Below are 14,725 nucleotides of genomic sequence, written 5' to 3'. Positions count from 1 at the left end.
CGCGTGGCGCGCGGCGAGGTGGCTGTGGAGTACTGCCCCACGGAGCAGATGATTGCGGACGCGCTGACCAAGGCGCTGCCGGAGGCCAAGTTCTTCTTCTGCCGCGCGGCGATGGGCGTCAGCACTTGAGCAGGGTTCTGTCAAGGACAGATGCCGCTGCGGCGGTATGTTAGCAGGGAGGTTAGTTAGGAATGGGACCGTGCTGGGTTCTGCCACGTGCAGTAAGGCTGAGGCCTAGTGCAGTGACTTGCGGTGACTTCAGACGGTGCTCAGTTTGAGGGGGAGTTATCTCCTCCTTTATGGCCGGTGATTGGCCTTGTTTGTTTCCCCTGTCAGTTGGCTGTCAGTTGGCGGTTTGCTATTGGACCCAGTTCGGTCCGAGGGGGAGTGTTGGTAATTTGGGTTATCGGGCAGCACTGCCGGTGAGGTGGTAGCTGCGGTCCGAACTTGGGGCCCTGGGAAGTTAGCGAGGCGCCTGCCCTGATCAGGCAGAAGTGCCTCCTTGTCTGCCCATCTGTAGCGCCTCCCCGACTGCCAGTACGGCATTGTGTCGGTTCACGGACCGTCGGGAGGTCTTAAGCCCCGACCAAGCGTGTTGCTGTCAACTACACATGCGCATTATATACCCAGACTACCGAAGGTGCCAGGCAGCGTAGCTGCATCGTGTGTAACGCACCCGCTAGCAATTCAGGCTTGCCGAACCAACTTCGCAACACCAGCAGCTGTGAAAGGGTTTGCACGGGCAAACCTGGTGCAGGTAGCAGCACGATTGATGACGGGATAGGCTGCGAGTGCGGATGGCAAGGTGTTACTACCGTAGCTCCGAGTGAGCCTGTGGCTCCACGTGCGACTCCATGCCTCAGGCTGTGGGTTGGCGTCCATTGTGTGATCAGGGCTTCCATTGGCGATTCGTGCGCGCGGCTGGTGCGGGCGTGTAACGTAATGGAGCGGGTCGGTTGCGCACCTGTACTTGTAAGAGTGTACATCGGGCATCTGCTCCTCTACCTCAGTAACCAGCGCCTCGACCTTGGTAGTCAGTGCCTGAATACGACCTCTGCGACACGCACTCCTTTGCGTACGATACCTGCACATCGTGACCGATTCATCAGCTTATCATCAGCTTATCACCCATGAGTACCTGCGCTTGTGCGGCTCAGGTCTTGCTTTGACCCGAGCCCGACATGCGGCCGCCGCAGCCTATCGGCCCATATGCACACACGACGCCACCCACACGCGCAACCCATCCTGCGAGAGTTAAGCTCCCCAAGCGGTTCTACCAGCTCATAAACGCAGAGACTAACAATTGAACGGCCGGAGGCGCACATACATTTTGCAGTTACCCTGGTGCCCAACGCTACTTGAGAAAGCGGGTGCTGCTCAATGCGCAACGAACATCTGCAACATTGCGAACGCCTGAGATCTCTGCTGTGATCACGCAACGCACCAACATCTACCAAATTGTCAGCCCTCCTGCTGCAGCCGCCAGCTACAACACTCGTACACACCATGACCAGCAGCAGAGCACACCGCCAACTGTCAAGTCCTGCCCTGCTTTGCCCAGCACTTTCCCTGCCCGACGTACCAATGCTTGCTCAAAAGCACGCCGGCGCCTGGCCGGCACCGCAGGCACATCCTGCCCTCCCAAAAGTTCCGCCTCAGCCTCACGCTTCTGCGCTGCATGCATACACGCCGCCAAATCAACAACATTTATCTCTCGCTCGCACCAGACATAATCATTGCGCCTGAAAGCTAGCTCTTGCCAAAGCCGCGGCGCTTCGCGGCCTTGCGTTTCTGCCGCCGGCTCTCAATGGCGTACTCGTCCGCCTCCGCGACAAATGCCCGCACCAGCTCGTCCCGGTCGAGCTGCATGCGTCCATCGCTGTTGGTGCTCTTGCTGCTCTGCGCCAACATCAGCTTGCGCACTGCACGATGCAGCATGAGCTGTCTGGTCCCCTCATTTAGCTCCACCGCGCAGCCCTTGACGGCTATGTGCGCCCACAGCATGACCTCCAAGTATTGCTGAGCCTCCGCCTGCACTGCCGCCTGCGCTGGATCCAGCTCGCCAATGCTGCTGGCCGCCACCGCGGACGCCACGCTGCTCACAGCGCTCTGCACCGCCGCCTGAGCTGCGCCGACCAGCATGGACCCGAGCGCACTGCCTACCTGCGCCACCGCGCCAAGCAACTCCATGCCCTGATCTCCCGCCGCCGCCGGGTCCTGCGGCTGTGGCTGAGGTTGCAACTGCGCCTGCTGTACCGGCGGCGTTTGCTGCCGAGTTGGCGTCCGCTCAGTGCTGCAGCTGCCGGCTAGCTCTGGCAGCGTGAGGCTGCTCCCCGGTGGTGCGCCTGCTGCCTGGTCAACTGCCCTGGCCATGTCCGTCTGGACCTGACTAGCAGCAGGCGCGCTGCCACCTTTGGCCTTTCCTGCCGCCACATCCTGCTGGGCGGCGGCAGGGTTGGCCTCCGGGGCCAAAGGTGTCTCCGAAGCCGCATCACCACCAGCGGGCGGAACAGATTTCTCGCGCGCCATCATCCTGTTCCAGGAACCGTTGCTAGGCTCGCTGCTGCTGCTGCTGCTGCTGCTGCTGCTGGTGTCCTGCTGGTGCGCGTCGGCCCACTGAACGCCCAACATCTTCAGCAGCTCCTCGGCCGTTGCGCGCTTCTGTGCCCCCTCGCCATCGAGGATATATTCAAGCAGGCGCGCCCAGCGACCCTCGCCGAATCCAGAGAAGCCGCTATCCTCCTGCAGCGCGCGTCGGACTTCATCCGTTCGCCTGGTTACCGCAACCATGCGCGCTAGCCGGCGCAGTAGCCCAAAACTGGGCACTATCGACCGCACGTAGGCCTCCCGCGCCGCGTCCGCCGCGGGGTCGCCACCGGGCTGGCCGTGGCGGTGGCCCGGCGGCAGCCGCAGGTGCGCGGGCAGTTCCAAACTTGGAACATAAAGGTGGATCCAGTCGTGATGCGCCGGCCGCGCTATCGGCCGTGGTTTGCCTGCCCAGGCTCCTGTGACGGCCCCCGATGTTCCTCCATCTCCACGTTCGGCCCTACTGGCCTGTGCCGCTGCACCGACGTCGAGACCCGGACCCACGTCCAGCACCTCTGGTCCGCCCCCTCCGCCCAAGCCGCGACGGCTGCCGCTGCCACCACCACCACCAGGCGCGGTTGTCGCGCCGCGGCCATCCTCCTCCGGAACTGGGCGCTTCCGGTACAGCGACACGAGCATGGACTGGTCGCTGAGGTCTGCCAGCCCGAAAAGGTCTACCGTATCAACCCGGCGATCTGCGCCCGCTGGCTGCGGCTGCTCCTCTGCGCCCAATTTCGCGTACCGCGCCAGTACGGGCGCCAGGAAGCGCTCGATCGGCAGGCAGTCGTTGTAGAAGTCGTAGCCCTCAACTGGCTCCATGCCATCGGGGCCTGCCGGCACAATTCTCCGATCGCCAAACACGGCGGGCTCCAGCGCGCCCAGCATCGCCTCCAGGTGCTCATGCGGCAGCAGGTCGGTGCGGCCGGCCAGCAGGTTGAGCGACGTGATGTAGGCCAGGTACAGCTGCGAGTACGGCCAAGTGTGAAGCAAGGCAACGAGCATGGTCGCTGAAGTGGACACGTGCGCAGCGCACGTGGGAACAGGCAAGCTCCAACTTCGCGAGCGTTCCCCGTGTTGGGCGCGCACATGTATTAGGCGCATACTCATACATACCTGCTGCACGCCCTCTGTTTCAATGATGCCGTAGGGCAGCGGGGACTCTGCATCCTGGCCATGTATAACCACAGCCCCGTACAGCAGCCCCAGCTGCCGTGCCGACAGCAGGTCCGGGTCGCCCTCCGGCAGCCGCAGCCCCGCCACCAGGCGGCCCGGCGGCGGCTGGGCGCAGCCCGGCGGCCACCAGTAGGCGGCGGCGGCGGCGCCGCCAGCAGTGCTGCTGGAGCTGGTGCTGGTGCTGCCGGGGTGGTTGGCGGCGGACTGCTCCTGCAGGAGCTGCTCCATGCGCTGCATGTCGGAGGTAGGGCACAGGGTTAAGGGATCGCGATAAAAGACCCCAAGCAACCCCATGCCCAAGGGTGTGGACCATGATGTATGACAAGGTAGGTACAAGTGCCCGGCTGAACGCAACAGGCTACACCGGGCTACACGAGACTGCGTACCTGTTGATGCCGCCCCACAAGAGGTTTGGCGCACTCAAGGATGACCTGCCCCACCTTCGGATGAATTAAGTACGGCCCAACATAGCCGACGAACGTACCACAGAAATCAAATTCCTCCTGCGATTGAGTATGTGACTACAGTGTAGGCTTACGTAGGCGGGCTAGCAGTATAGATATACTGTGCATGCTTACCCGCTGCACTGCAAAACGTCGATTGTCCAGAGCGGTGTCCAGTGGATGCGTATATGGCAGCATGAACCCATTGGTCTGCACGAATTTGCGCCTCGCTGTGTGAAACATGCAGTCATTATGGTGTTCGCCTCCTGCAGAACAAAGGCACAACAACCCTTGGATGGCGTGTCTGGTATAGCTTGCTGTACCGTACAAGGCATGACCCATACCAACTTCACCCAACGCACCCAGCTTCAGCATCGCTTCCAGCAGCCGCCAGAGATGTTCCGGGTCAACGTGAATGTCCTTAGCCAGCTGTGCCGGCTGCTGCGCAACACATACAGGTAACAGCTTGACTGTGTTGTAGAGCGCAAACAGACCATCGGACCCCTTGGTGCCTTCCAGATAGGGCACGACCTCTGCCAGGCTAGTCATACAGGCCGCAGCGTCGCTCAGCCGTTGAACGCGTTCAAGCCCACGACAGAGCTTGAGCACAAGCTGCCCAAATGGGCCCTCGCCCGGCTGCGCGATAGCGTCTGATTCCTCCACAGTTCTTTCAGGACCATAGTCGCGCAGCGACAGTGCCAGCGGCTCCCGCGGCGCCGCCATCGCCAGGGCCTGCAGCAGCTGCACCTCCCGCCCGGCCCAGTCGCGGTCCGCGAGCAGCGCGCGCTGCAGCAGCACACCGCTGGCGCCGCAGCGGTGCAGCTGCACCGCCAGGCCCACCGGCGTGCGGGCGAACCAGGCCGTGCTGCCCACCTGCAGCTTGGCGCTGATGGCCTGCGCGACCGCCTCCGTCATGGGCAGTTGTGACCCAGCTTCTGGTGCCTGCCCCTCGTGCTGCTGCTGCTGGGCTGGGAGGAAGCGTGTGAGGGCGGCCTCAAGGCGCGTGATCGGCAGCCGCTCGACCACCTCCGCAGCTGACATCAGCCGCAGCAGCACGGCGGCTGCGGCTTGTGGGATGCGCGCCGCTGCATCATCGCCTGCAGCAGCACCACCGGCTGCAGGCGGGCAGAGGCGGATGATGGCAGACGCCAGGGCAGCCAGCTGGTCCGGCGGGAGGCTGCGCGCATCGAGGCGCGACACCACTGAAGCCGCCCGGCTGTTTGCCACCTGTGCAGCAGTCGGCTGCTGCGGCAGCTGCTGCAGCAGCACCGCCACGCTGCCCACCATCAGCGCTGCCACCTCACAGGCTGACGCAATAGCCCCGTCTGCGCCCAGCGGCGGCTCAGTGTTGGTGACGGCGTTCAATGCGGCCTGCAGCGCCGACGCCAGCACTGCCCTGCCCAGGCGCTCGCGCGTCGCCAGCGCCCACAGCTCCGCCTCCGCCTCCGGCACCAGCGCCTGCAGTAGCGGCAGCGCCGCCTCCAGGGCACTCGCGCTGCTGCTCTCGACCGCCGTGGCGTTGAGCAGCGTTACAGTGAACTGCGGGTGTCAGCAGATAAAGAGGAAGACCTTGGTGGTGTGGATTTGGAATCAACGGCGATGAGGAATGCAACACAAGCAAGTTGCACGATCCGGCACAATTGTGTTCATGCTCACAGGACTCGTACCTGTACCGCCTCTGATGGGGGCATGATGAAGCCGCCCGCCGCCTGGGCCCCGGTCTGCGCCACTGCCAAGACCTGTTGGCACACGGCTGCCGCGGCCTCCACGGGCAGCCCGAACCAGCTGGCATCGCTTCCGTTCTGATTGCCACTGCTGTCGCCGGTGCTGCTGCCCGAGCCTGTCACTGGCCAACCCTCAACGCGCCTTAGGAAGGCCCACAGGTCCGCCAAACGCAGTGTCACGTCTGCTCCTGCTGCTGTTCCAACTGAACCAGACAGCGCCGGCAGGGCCGCCTTCGCCAGCACAGCAGCATACTCTGGCGGCCGCTGCTGGTCAGGCGGCAGGCAATAGGCCACCGCTAGGAAGGCGACTGCAGGTGTGACCCCGTCCGAGTCAGCGCTGGCGCCGCCCCTTGCGCGTTTTGACAGGAGCACCCGCCGGCATGAGACTGCCAGCCTTCCGAGCCATACCTCCAGGAACCAGCTGGCAACGGGCATCGATGACCTTGCCCGTGTGGGCAGTCGCTCCAGCGGGCCATTGCCGGTCGCGCTGTCACCGCTACCGCGCAGGGCCTCAGCTCGCAGCACCACTAGCTGCGCCAGCTGCCGGGGCTGCAGTGCCGCCGCCCCTGTCTTCTCCGGCCCCAGCGCCCCGAACGCAGTGCTCCACACGCTTGCCGGCAGCAGGTGCGCGCAGCCAGCAGAGCGCGCCACCCACAGCAGCTGCAGAGCACGCACACCCGCCAGGCCCTTACTCAAGGACGTTCTTGCCGCCAGACTCGAGCCTGCGCGCGTCAGCAGCAGCTTCATCCAGGTGGCCAGCTCGTCCGGCAGTGAGGCGCTAGAAGGCGCCGCGCCGCCGCCGCTGGCACTGTCCCGCCCCTCCCTGCTGCCGCCGCCGTGCATCAGGAGGCCATAGCAGGCGGCAGCCAAATCAATTGCCGTCTGCAGGTCTGCCTCTGCCGTCGTGGCACTGCCGTTGCTGCCGCTGCCTCGCTGCGCCTTCGACCAGGCCTTCTCCACCTCCTCATCTTGAGCCCGCCGCAGCAGCTCGGCCCGCACAGTTGACCACCACAGCGTCCGCCGGCCGCGGCCTGCCTCCTCCGCCAGCTGGGGCGCGGCCTGGGTCGTGTAGGTGCACATGAGCGCCAGCTGCCGCAGGCTGGCGGCGGTCAGCACCGCTGGCGGCTGCTCCAGCAGGCCGAAGCGCAGAGCCTGTGAAGCAGGGCACCAGAATGTGCGTCGCACTTACGGTCAGCACACAGCAGCCGGTGGCTTGTTGCCTAGCCGATCAAAGCATGCGCATGGCAGGCGTGCAGCAATATCCCCACCTTGAGTATCTCATGTGGCGGCACCCAGGGCAGCACCGGCAGCAGCACGCCCTCCAAGCCCTCCTCCACGTCCTGCCACACAGCCGTCATCAACTCCCTGCCCTCCGCCGACAGCGACCGGGATCCTGCGCCCGAGCCGGCGCTTGCAGCTGTGTGGACAACGGCTGCTGCTGCTCGAGCTGTAGAGCCCGAGCCTTTTGCGGCCAGCGCACGCCGTGTCCGTTTTGCAGCTTCATCCAGCAGTGCTGATGCGAACACGCCTAGCTCTGCAGGAGACAGGCTGATGCCTGCTGCCAGGGCGGCGCAGAGCAGGCGTCGCCACGCCGTTAAGGCTGTGGCCTCCCGTTGGCTGCTGGATGACTGGAAGAGATCGCGGATTGACAGCTGTACGAGCTGAAGCACACTCTCAGCCGCATCGAGACCTGCTGTTGCTGTGCTGCTGTCGACCGCCGAGGAGCTTGCAGAGGCTGTCGGACTGGACGCCAGCCGGACAATGCTACCGTCGTCACAGCCACGCAGCACGCGCGATGCCAGGCGTAGGAGATCTTCAAGCAGCTCTGGCGATGGCAGCAGCGAAGCGCTGCCGCCGCTGCCGCCAACTGCGCTCGCCTCCAGAGCCCTCCGGCTCGCCAGCAGGCTCTGCAGTCGCGTCCAGGTTATGCAAGCAGAGTTCAGTGCCCATGACAGTTGAGGAATAATTGTACGCACCAGCATTGATAAATTGCACAGGGCCTATGCCTTTTGCTCACCGCGCAGGTCTCCGCCAGCCAGTCCGCCTCCAGCCGCGCCCGGAAGTCCGCGACGGCGCCCGCCCCTGCTGCCTTGGAGCTGCCACGCCCCGCCTTGCCGACTCCGCTGCCTGCGGCCGCCTGCTGCCCCTGGCTCAGAGGCGGTCGCGACAGCTCAAAGCTTGTCACTGCGCTCACCACTAGCAGCTGCTGCGCGCGCGAGTAGCGCGGCATGGGGTTGCTCTTGCGAGCTTCGGACACGAACGCCACGTGCGCGCGGCCCCACGTCTCCTGCGCTGCAGTCGACAGTGGCGCAACCACCGGGACACCGGTTGCCACTTGCCGCCGCCGCCAGGCAGCCGGATCGACATCGGCGGCCTCTGCGGTGTGCGCCCGCTCCTCCTCCGCCTCATCATCGTCTCCAACGCCTCTGAGCCGCAACTCCGCCGCTGCCTGAGCCGCCAGCGCATTCTGCCGCAGCGCGTGGGCCCCACCCAGCAGCAGCCCGAGCGCGTGCGGCTCGAACCTGTCCACGCCATGTTTGTCCGCACAAGTGAGCAGGATGTCGAGGAATGAAGAAGGCGGGGCAGCGCCAAGCAGCGCCAGGCCCTCTGCGCCATGCGCCAGGCTAGTGGCCTGAAGCTTCGGTAGCAGGTCCTGCAGCACCGTCGTGTAGGTGGACAGCCATTGCTGCGTTGGTGGCCGCAGGCCCAGAGCCGCCATCTGCCTAATGGCTGCCACCAAACCTCCCGGCTGGGCCGCCAGCACCTGTCAAGGGTTTGGGGCGCAGTGCGTCAGGGAAGGGCTTGCTTTGCAACACCACATTGCAAATACCCGTATCAGTAGCTTCAGACCGGAGCAAGCCCACCCTCGCCATTCCCCCGGCTTACCGGCAGTGCAGGCTCCTGCAGCACTGCCACAGCCAGCTGCTGCAGCAGCCGGCCGCGGGCTTTGAGCTCATCCCCGAGTGCCCCACGCCGCCCCGTCGCCGGCGCTGATCCTCCTGCTGCCATGGGCCCTGCTGCTGCGTTTGCCGCTGCGGGCTCGCTTGCCACCCTGTCCATGCCCGTCACACTGTTCAGCAGCTCCACCACCTCCTCCGCCTTCGCCGGCCGCTCGACCAGCCGCGCCGCAGCTGCACTGTAGAGCTGTGCCAGCGTGTCGTGCGAAGGGCGGTACTGCAGCGCGGCAAAGCCCTCCAGCAGCCACGCAACTTCCGACACTCCCATCTCCTCCAGCGGCTTGGGCTCCGACATTGCTGCCGCCAAAAGGTCCACCAATAGCCCGCGTGTAGCCTGTTCCAGCAGAATAGCTCGGTGCCCGGGTTCGCCGCCGCTGGTGCTCCTGCCAAAACCGTCAGCGCTGACGGGCACTCGCCACCGCGCCTCAACGAGGAGGCCCTACATGCGCGGGCACATCGCAGCGAGCAGGTCATAGCAGGCCAGGTAGCAAAAGCCCAAAGCGGCAGAGCGAATGATGAGCCAAAGCTCCAACATTGTAGCTTCCACATGCCAACGAGCCTGGCTCCATGCCACCCACCTTGGCCACCGCTGATATGTCGGACATGCTGGGCCGCAGGCGAAGTAGCTGCTGCACCGCCGGCAGCAGCAGCGGCGCCACACCAGGAGCCACCTTGTCCTGCCAAGCACAGCGCAAGGGGCCATCAGGAAGACGGATAGGCGCAAGACAACCCGCAAGCATAGGCAGCCCCGGCATCTATAATCATCAGTACAGATCACGGCTTACCGCGATGGAGTCGGCCGGCGTGCACTGCATCTTGTCGCCCATCACGCGCAGCGCCCGTCCCACCGCCAGCAGCAGCTTGGAGCCCTCCCGCGGCTGCGACACCGGCAGCTGCAGAGCTCGCTCCATCAGGCCCTCCATCACCTTCCTCAGCTGCGGCACCAGCGCCCAGCTCTTGTTGTAGGCGTAGGAGTTGATCAGCGAGGTGGCCTTGTCCACAGTGATACCTGGGTGCAAGGTGTGTGAAGGAGCGCAATTACGGTCAGGTTGGGATAGTCGAGGATGGGCTCAGTGCGACGTGGCAAATATGGATACACGTTCGAGATCCAGCACGCAACCCGAAGCCGCACCTTCGCACGCCTTGACCTCCATCCAGTCCCACAGTGCGAGGTAGAACATGTCCCCGTTGGCAAAGCCCTGCCGGGTGGCCGCCAGCGGCAGAATGACGCCATCCAGCAGCCCCGCTCGCATCACGTCCGCGTTGACGTCGGCGTCTGAGGCCACCGCGGTAGGCACATACCCATAGCTGGCCTGGGCAGCCGTTGCCTGCAACCGCACACGTGGCATTGGGACGCGGATCAATTCCTATGCACACAGCAGGCAAGGAAGATAACCGCCTGTCGCCATTCTATGCATGTGTTGCGGGGCGCAATCACCTACCATAGCCCGCGGCGACAGCAACTTGATCTTGTCCAGCGGCAGAGACCGCAGAACCCGCTGTTCCACAATGTCCTCTAGAGCCTGTAGAGATGAAGAACAAGGTTTTACCAGCAGAATGCTTTCATAAAGGGCACGGCAGACGGCAGCACACGACAGCAACGGCGCAACGGCATGAGTCCACTCACCCCAAGGTGCGCCTCCGGAAAGGGCACGCTCCACGCGGCGCAGCTGCGTAGGAGCTGCAGAATGAGGTCCGAGGGCGCCGCAGCCAGGCCGCGTGCCTGGCCACCGCCTCCTCCGCCACGCGATCCCAACCCGCCCACCATCACCATCAGGCGGCCAATAATCTTCGCACCTGACGGCGAAAAGCCTGCATCTGCTGCCGGCTGCGCAGTATCTGCCTTGCCTGCCTTGCCAGTCCTGGTAGGCTGGCTGCTTGCCTGCGGCTGCGCCTGCGGCTGCGCCTGCCAGGGCTTGGCAGGCGGGTTATAGTCCAGGGCCTCTAGCGCTTGCAGCAGCCGCACTGCGTCGGTGGGTGACAGCGACTCCAGGTGGGGGCGCAGGCGCTTGATGACCTTGCCCACCTCCTCGCGCGCCGGCACGCTGCAGGTGCAATGTCAGGCGCATGCCCAAGTCAGGAGTACCCTTGCATAGGAACGGGGTGGAGGACTGGCAAGGACAGCTGCTTACCTCTTCATGCGCCCCAGAGAGTACAGCACCTGTGGGAAGGAGGCCGGAGCAAACGCATGAACTTATAACCTATGTGGTTGCATTAAGTCCGTAAAAAGAGCACACGTGGTGAGCAATGCCCTAGACTAACATCCCGCAACAAACCGTTGGCATTGAAGTCGTCACGGTGTACGCCAGAAGCACAAACTCAATACCACCGCATCCTCACCGCCACAATCTGCTGCGGTGACGTAAAATCCGACATACGCGCCACCGCCACAGCACGCGCCAGCGCCCGCGTCTCCGAAACCAGCTTGTCTCCCAGCTTCTCGCTGACTGCCCACAGCAGGCCCGTCAGGGCGCCAGATGCCAACGCGTAACTCGGCTGTGTCCCCGCGGCTGGGGCTCCCTCCTCGGCTGCGCGCGCGAGCGGCTGCTGCTGCTTGCCCGAGCGTGCGCGCTTGGACGCCACGTGAGCTGTTGGGGCACCGGGCATGATTGCTGCAGCCGTGTTCGCCTGCTGCCGCTTCTTCGAGTCTGGAGCTGGCGGGGCAGGAGCTGCTGCGACGCCAGACCCAGCTGCGGACGGCGCGATGGCGACCGGTCCTAACGCTGCCAGTGCCTGCTCGCAAGACCTGACCTCCTGTCCAATGCGCTCCAGCGTGGCCGTGAAGGTGGGAATGCTCTCTGGCAGGACCTTCCTCTCCTCGTCTTCAAACGCCGACCGCTCTGGGTCGCTGTACTCCAGCTCCCCCTCCTCATCCTCCTCCTCCTCCCCGCCGTCATCTACCAGCATCTCCTGCTGCACGCCTGCCGGCCCCTGTGCGCCTGCAGCCTCCTGCAGCTGCTGCAGCCGCTGCTCTGCCTTCTGCTGCTTCACGTGCAAACGATTCAGGCGCCGAAGGAGCTGAGACCTCTTCCCGGCGGTCAGACGGTCCTGCATAGCCCAAAGAGAGAAACATAGTCAACGAGACAATACGCCTGTGAGCAGAACACGGCTACCATCCCCATCCACCAGTCCAAGCAAGCCGATCGCACCTGCGTCCGCAGCGCCAGTGCTGACGCGCGGTCCAGCCACTCCACGCTCGGCGCGGGTCGCCCGGCCGGCACAGATGCCCACGCAATCAGCAGCTGCGCCAGGGACGTGACGTCCAGCTGGCCAGCCGCCACCAACCCGTCAGGCAGCGGGGGCTCCGTGCGGTCAGAGGCCGTGCCGCTGACACCAGCAGCCCCGCGCCCCTGCTGTGACGCACTGCTTCCGCGCCCAACGCGGCCGCCACCACCCCGTCCGCCACGGCCCCTAGGCTCCGCCCTTCCGTTGCCGCGCCCTTGAGCATGGTGACTTGTGCTGGTATTGTCATCACCACTCCTGCTGGTGCCCTGGCCGGCAACGCTGTGCTGCTCCGCATGCACGTCGGCACTGACGATGTACGCCGGCCTGTCAACATGGTGCCAACACGAGGCAGCGTATAAGTAATAAGCGCTACTTGCCAAGCACCGTGCACTGCCCATGCACGCCTTAACCTGCGCACAACCATGTAAGCCCAGCAAACCCGCTAAGCAACGCACCCGGCGGCGCCCGACAGCAGGCGGTCCACGTGCCGCACATGCAGCTGCATCACCTCCGGCGGCACCTCCACGTCCCACATCACCGCCAGCTCCGCAGCTGCCGCCATCGCCGCCAAATCCGCACCATGCAGCCGAGCCGCCGCCGCCGCCTGGCCGCCCTCCTCTGCCGCGGGGAAGACGGCGCGGCGCAAGTAGGTTTGCACGGCTTCCCGCACGCGCCTTGCGGTAGATTCGACTTGTGGAGATGGAGCCTGTTGGATGGTGGACGCACCGGCGACTAGTAAGCTGATGGTGAACATCGGGCAGGCAAGCTCAGAATAACTGCAGGCGCGAGTTGCGCAGCGGCGCACCTGCTGCATCTGCTGGGCCATCTGGGTCAGGCGCAACGCAGCCCGGAAAGCATCTCGCAACGCCGGCAGCGGCACTGGCCGCAATGCGTCTGCATCCGCGGCAGCTTGAGGGACGTCTGTCGCCATTGCCAGCAAGCGCAACGCCGCGTCGTCCGCCCGGAGCCCAGCCACCTGCCAGCTGCCCAGTGCGGGTAGCAGCACATCCAGGGAAATCAAAGTATCCGACAGCAGCGGAAAGGAGAAGACGCGCGTATGCATCTCCGACACCATGCTGCGTACAACTGCCTGCGTACAGTATGCGGGCCGCATGAGAGGGAACATCAGGTCAGCGGGGGCTAGGAAGCAAATTGCCATCTGGGTTGCGCCTATCGCGTACGTGTGGTACCCACATTGTTCATCCCCGGCAGCATAACAGCGGCACCCCCAGAACCGCCCATGTTGCGTCAAGCGAGCCGCAAATCTTTCCTTAGTGTGCGTCCAGCTCGCACCTGTAGTTCCTGCAGCTCCTCCTTGGAGCGTTGCTGGCCTCCCCGCCCCAGGCCCGCAGCACCAGACGCTGCGGGCCTGGCAAGCAGGCGCGCGAGCGCCTTCAGGGCCGCCGTGTACAGGAAGACCGGCTCAGCAGCTGAGGCTCTTGGCTGCTTGACTAGCTCCAGCACGCTCTGCGTATCGGTTGCTGCCTCGAGGCTCTGAATGAGCAGGTCGGTGCTGAGCGGCGCCTGGCTGCTGGGGCGCCTCCGCTGCTGCGATGCAGAAGTAGCAGCCGGCACCGCTGGCTGTTGCAGCCCGCTGGAACCATTCCTTGGCCGTGCCATAGCAACCACCATGCGTGGGCACTGCCCGCGCCTAAGCACTCCATAAAACCGTGGAGCGGAGGAGTGCGTCCCAGCGCCTGGCTGCTGCTGGTGCAGGGGCAACGGACCGCCGGTTGCTGTTGTCGGGGCCTGCCAGCCGCACTGGTTACTGTAGAAGCCACGACGAGTCAGCCCTGTGGCTGTGCTGCTGCCAGCCACTGACTGAGGTCCAAGCGCTGGCACCCCAGTGGCCGGGCGCGGGCCCTGTTGTGGGACACGGCGATGCCAGTGACAAGTCGGTCAAGGGGGCCTTGGCCCTTCAGGATTTTAGTCTGGAGACGGACTGTCTATCGATAAGATATCTTACACAAAGCTCATGCGACCAAACCGCACCTGGTATCTCTCAAAGGGCAGCGACTGCGCCATGGCCCCAAACTTTCTCGCCCGAAGCTCCACTGCCGGCTCCGATCAGCCTAAGACTTAAGAGGTAGCCATTATCACTGGATATGTACTGTACCAGGCATACGGCGCTCTAGGAGCGCTGGCCTTGCCGGGCTGTCGTTTCGCCCTACTTTGTTGGTAAGAGATTAATCTGCCCCACACCGCAACCTTTGCGCTTTATATGACTATTCCTATCATTACAAACAGCTTGGGGTCGCCAGGAGGGCCCAGGCCGTGATCGGGGCCGCGAAGGGCCGTGAAAATCACGGCGGTCCCGATTTCTCACATGCACTTTGGCGCGGGATGATGAAGCTTCCTTTGAAATGATTAGTGTATACTGCGCGGTGTGTCTGCAACCCTCGGGCGTGTTGGCGGTCAAAACCCTAGGGGATTCACGACGTAGCACGACGTCACTGTCGCGCAGGAAGCTCGCCTTGCGTGCATGCCAGGGACACATGCATCAGGCGAGAAGGTACCAAGACAGACATCAAGGCTGCGAAGCAAGGCTTGAAGGAATCTCCTCCTGTGCGCCGCCATGTTGCCCAATTGCGGCCCTGTGTGGCACCCCCCGACGATT

General features: G+C 64.3%; 1 protein-coding gene across 1 annotated transcript; it reads right to left on the bottom strand.

Moving 5' to 3' along the window:
• Positions 1-985: 985 nt before the first annotated feature.
• CHLRE_13g605900v5 (uncharacterized protein) lies at positions 986-14,617 on the bottom strand. The gene is made up of 21 exons (XM_043069877.1): positions 14,101-14,617; positions 13,402-13,971; positions 12,914-13,198; positions 12,564-12,814; positions 12,033-12,432; positions 11,224-11,931; positions 11,016-11,044; positions 10,511-10,928; positions 10,326-10,406; positions 10,016-10,211; positions 9,669-9,892; positions 9,462-9,560; positions 8,813-9,322; positions 7,944-8,690; positions 7,195-7,833; positions 5,870-7,078; positions 4,565-5,741; positions 4,338-4,468; positions 4,146-4,262; positions 3,700-3,990; positions 986-3,549 (listed from the first exon to the last, which is right to left on the bottom strand). Exons 1-21 carry the CDS (start codon positions 14,131-14,133, stop codon positions 1,750-1,752), a joined length of 9,915 nt encoding a protein of 3,304 aa, XP_042917852.1. The 5' UTR covers positions 14,134-14,617; the 3' UTR covers positions 986-1,749.
• Between the last annotated feature and the right edge of the window lie 108 nt (positions 14,618-14,725).

Source organism: Chlamydomonas reinhardtii, chromosome 13 (genome assembly GCF_000002595.2).
Source record: "Chlamydomonas reinhardtii strain CC-503 cw92 mt+ chromosome 13, whole genome shotgun sequence".
Lineage (NCBI taxonomy): Eukaryota > Viridiplantae > Chlorophyta > Chlorophyceae > Chlamydomonadales > Chlamydomonadaceae > Chlamydomonas > Chlamydomonas reinhardtii.
The sequence above is the reverse complement of the archived record's forward strand: the minus strand, read 5'-3'. Positions and strand labels throughout refer to the sequence as shown.